This window comes from Ammospiza nelsoni, chromosome 2 (genome assembly GCF_027579445.1).
Source record: "Ammospiza nelsoni isolate bAmmNel1 chromosome 2, bAmmNel1.pri, whole genome shotgun sequence".
Lineage (NCBI taxonomy): Eukaryota > Metazoa > Chordata > Aves > Passeriformes > Passerellidae > Ammospiza > Ammospiza nelsoni.
In genome coordinates, this window is record NC_080634.1 from 80,631,078 (window position 1) to 80,635,278 (window position 4,201).

Here is a 4,201-nt window from a genome sequence, read left to right on the forward strand (position 1 = left end):
GTGCCTTTTTCCGCTACATGCGGCAGCAGTGCATCAAGCAAGAGCTCATCTGCAAGTGGATCGATCCCGAACAGCTGAACAACCCCAAAAAAAGTTGCAATAAAACTTTCAGCACCATGCACGAGTTGGTCACCCATGTCTCGGTGGAGCACGTTGGGGGACCCGAGCAGAGCAACCATGTCTGCTACTGGGAGGAGTGTCCCCGCGAAGGCAAACCTTTCAAAGCGAAATACAAACTGGTCAATCATATCCGAGTGCACACGGGAGAGAAACCTTTCCCCTGCCCCTTCCCTGGCTGCGGAAAAGTTTTCGCCAGATCAGAAAATCTCAAAATTCACAAAAGGACGCACACAGGTAATTCGGGTTTCTTTCGCCACATTTCCTCCCTCTGCCCGTGCCTATATATGCGTGTGTATATATACGTGTAAACTGATAGATACTCAGAGAGAGTGATGTTAAATTAGGAGGGCGATAAAATAAGCCTCCAGTTTATTTTTCTAACCCTCTCCATCACATGGCTGCGTTTGTTTTGGTTTCTTCCCCAGCAGCATACATTCCCCTCCATCCCAGATTTCGAAAGGATATTTAACTGATTTGTTTTAATTTGGGAGTGAGAGTCGTAGATTCGTGCTGAGGTTCAGCGGAGTCTTTCCGCAGAAACGCGGAATACAGCGCGAACCAATTTTTGCCGTCTTGCTAAAATAGGGGAAGACATCCGTCCGTCCATCCATCCATCCATCCATCTGAAACGCCTTAGTCATTTGCTCTGTGCAACGTATTTGCATACAACTTCAGCGCTTGTGGGCATGACTTTTATTTATGGATACTCAGAGAAACTATATAAATACGTGCAAAATCAATCGTTAGTCCTAAATCCCATTAGAAGTGGCAAAAAGTCCCTTTCTGGGAATGTTTCCCATTAAATTTAAATGGTGTGAGCAAGGCAATAAAATTTTCTCATTTAAAAAAAATATTTTTAAAGTCTCACTCGATGTGATTTAAGGTGTTTTTGCAGCAGTTTATTAAATTATGTAATAGGGAACAGAGGATTTGAGGTTCGGAAACTTCCACCCAAATCAGGTGGAAGAGGGTCGAGGGAGCTCGGGCTTTCCTGATGGAAAATCGCCTGAGCCGAAGGGTAACAAAAATAAACGCATCCTCCCGCCTCATCTATTATTCATTTACTACTCCTGCCGGCTCAAACCGTGCCAGACTATTTCATAAAAGACGGCCAAATATTTTAGCGACTTCCACTCCAAATATTTACCCGGAGAAAGGCTAAAAATCTCGAGGCCTATTGTTTTCTCAAGTGCTAAGCCCGATGCGAGGTGCGAGACGAGCTTTAACAAGGTTTAAAATTTGAGAAATGTATTTGCATGAGATGCCCGCACTGAAGTCATTGTGTCTGAGCGGATGTCTTTAAGAAACAATTTAGGTGCTAATGGAATCTAATGTTAAATGCTTCCCCTCCAAAGGCGGGGGAATGTGGAGTTCTCACCTCCAAAGTACTCTCCGGCATTTGGAGTCCTGGCAGCCGGGAGAGAGGAATCCCTATGAAAATTAAATGAAGTATTTTACAGACATTTAGTTTTCCCTGCGGATGTGCGTTTATCTCGAATATCCATACACGAAACAATATACCCGGCCTTAAATCTGTCGGTAATGGTTTCCAGTTTAACAGGATAGCGGATTTGGTAGCGAGGCGAAACGGCTCGGTGATGCTTGCTTCTTCTTCTTTTTTTTTTTTTTTAATCGTCTTTCTTCTTCAATCTCTTTCGGGGCTGGCTATGTGTGTCGGCACCGGCCGAAATAAAATCGGGCGAGATGCCGGGACGGGGACATCCCCGGGGTTTTGGCAGGAAAACCAGCTGGGGGACGGGGGTTGCCTCGCTTCAGGGCAAGGCGTGAGCGACGCGGCCCTCCGGCGCCGCGGGCACCGGGACGCAGCCGCCCGGCCCTTCCTTGGGGAAACTGCCGCACGAAGCGACCGGGAGCGGAGGGCGAGGGCGGGAAAACTCTGCGCGGGGCCGTGCGGGGTTTGCGCGGGGCCGGCCGCGCTCACCCCGCTGCTGCGCCGCTCTCTTGCAGGGGAGAAGCCCTTCCAGTGCGAGTTCGAGGGCTGCGACCGGCGCTTCGCCAACAGCAGCGACCGCAAGAAGCACATGCACGTCCACACCTCGGACAAGCCCTACCTGTGCAAGATGTGCGACAAGTCCTACACGCACCCCAGCTCCCTGCGGAAGCACATGAAGGTACCCGGCCCCGCAGCCGGCGGCGGGAGGCGGGAGGGCGGCCGCCCCGCTCCGGGCGCCCCGACGGGGCGGCGGGCGGCGGGCGCGGGGCCCGGGGGCGGCGGAGGGCCGGGCCGGCGGCGGGGGGGCGCGCCCGGGGGGCGGGCGCGGCCTCGCCATCCCCCCTCCACCCGGCCGTGTTGCCTTTGCCCCCCAGGTGCACGAGTCGTCCCCGCAAGGCTCCGAATCCTCCCCGGCCGCCAGCTCCGGCTACGAGTCCTCCACCCCCCCGGGGCTGGTGTCCCCTAGCGCCGAGTCGCAGAGCACCAACAACCTCTCCCCTGCGGCGGCGGCGGCGGCGGCGGCGGCGGCCGTGTCCGCCGTGCACCGGGGCGGCGGCGGCAGCGGCGGCGGCGGCGGCCACAGCGGCCTTTCCTCCAACTTCAACGAGTGGTACGTGTAGGGCCCCGCTGGACTGCGCTGCACGGCCCCGCCGCGCCCTCCCCGCCCCGGCGGCGGCGGCGGTGGCGGCGGGCAGGAGGGACCGAGCGAGCCCGCCGGAGACGCGCCGGGAGATGCCGCCGCACCCGCCGGCAGCGAAATGACGGCCGAGCAGGATGGGGACAGGGGGCCTTCATCTCCCCACACCCTCCCGCCTTCGCGTCTTTTTTTCTTTTTTTTCCCCCCTTTTTTTCTGGTTGGATTTTTTCTTTTTGAAAACAATTTGAACCAGCAAAAAAAATCCAAAAACTACGTGCTGAAAAAACATAAGAGAATGAGTAAATCAACGGAGGAACGGAAAGGGGAGAGAGAGAGAGAGCAAAACATCCCCATGCTCTACCAACACATCACCCAGCTAAAAGCTTCCCAAGCCGGCGGAAAGAAACTCTCCCTCCGGAGTCTTCAGACAAAAGATCAGAGACTCAAACTCCTCTGGTCCCCGCGCCTCCCCTGCCCGGAGCAGCCAGCGCCCTCCCGTCCCACGAACTGTGTATATAGCGGCCCTCTCCTTCCTCCGGCGAGGTGTGGAACGAGGTTTTCCTGGATTGTCGGTGTATAGAAGCTCGTCCCGTTTGTAAACCGCGGATTGGTCCCTTTCTTCTTCTTCTTCTTCTTTTTTTTTTTTTTAATCTTTCTTTTTTCCCCCTCTTTCTCCCTCCCCGAGAAAGTGATGGACTTGTTTTCTTTTCTCCCGCTCTCCCTCCCCACTTCCTTCTCTCCTCCTTTTTTTAGTTCATCCCTTTAAAAAAAAAAAAGTAACGTGGAAGAAAAAAAATTGGTTTCTTTTGTAATTGTGATATCTTGAATATTGTGTTCCTTTTTAAGAAGCAACTTGATTGTAAACTGCATTTCAACGATAGACTGGGGAAGAAATACCGTGCCAAAGTCTCCATTCTGTTACTCACAGACACACACGAACATCAACGCTTGTGAATGTATTTTTCTGTTAGCTGGGTTTACATGTGATGTTTTAGTGCTTTTGCAAGTTCAATTTGTTAGTTCCTGTTCAGAAGATTGTGAGGAAAAATAAACGTCGTGCCGTTAGCTTTTCCGTAATAACGCCCTTCCTCCTGTAAATACCTGTTACCATATTTATCCATTTGTAATTAAATTATGGTATTAACTTGCTACAGAGGAAACAGTATTTATAAAGAATGTTTCTTAACTATAAATATGTACAATTGTGAGCATAAACTGTTTCAGATTTTTTATTTGAAGGTTTAAGTGGTTTCATCATTTCTTGTGATATGTTTTGAGAGTAATGCATACAGAAATATAATAAAACGTGTTGAAACTGCACGAGCTGTTTCCTTTTTATGCCAAAGGCTCTCTAAAACCTGCTGTAAGGTATGTGATGGGCTGAGCGGCGACTGCAAAACAAATGCTTTTAAAACTTCAGCTGGTTACTGGAAGAGGAGGATTCCTTCCAGCTGGGCTCTCCCGTCCAGAAGGAATAAAAGGGGAAAAAA

General features: G+C 51.3%; 1 protein-coding gene across 1 annotated transcript in view; it reads left to right on the forward strand.

Moving 5' to 3' along the window:
- Positions 1–2,694, forward strand: part of ZIC2 (Zic family member 2) — a 3,343-nt gene extending 649 nt beyond the window's left edge. Inside the window, exons 1-3 of the mRNA XM_059466258.1 lie at positions 1–354; positions 2,089–2,252; positions 2,449–2,694. The exon at positions 1–354 is cut by the window's left edge and continues 649 nt beyond it. Of these exons, the coding sequence (XP_059322241.1) occupies positions 1–354; positions 2,089–2,252; positions 2,449–2,694 (764 nt within the window). The remainder of the gene's footprint in view (positions 355–2,088; positions 2,253–2,448) is intronic.
- The last annotated feature ends 1,507 nt before the right edge of the window (positions 2,695–4,201 follow it).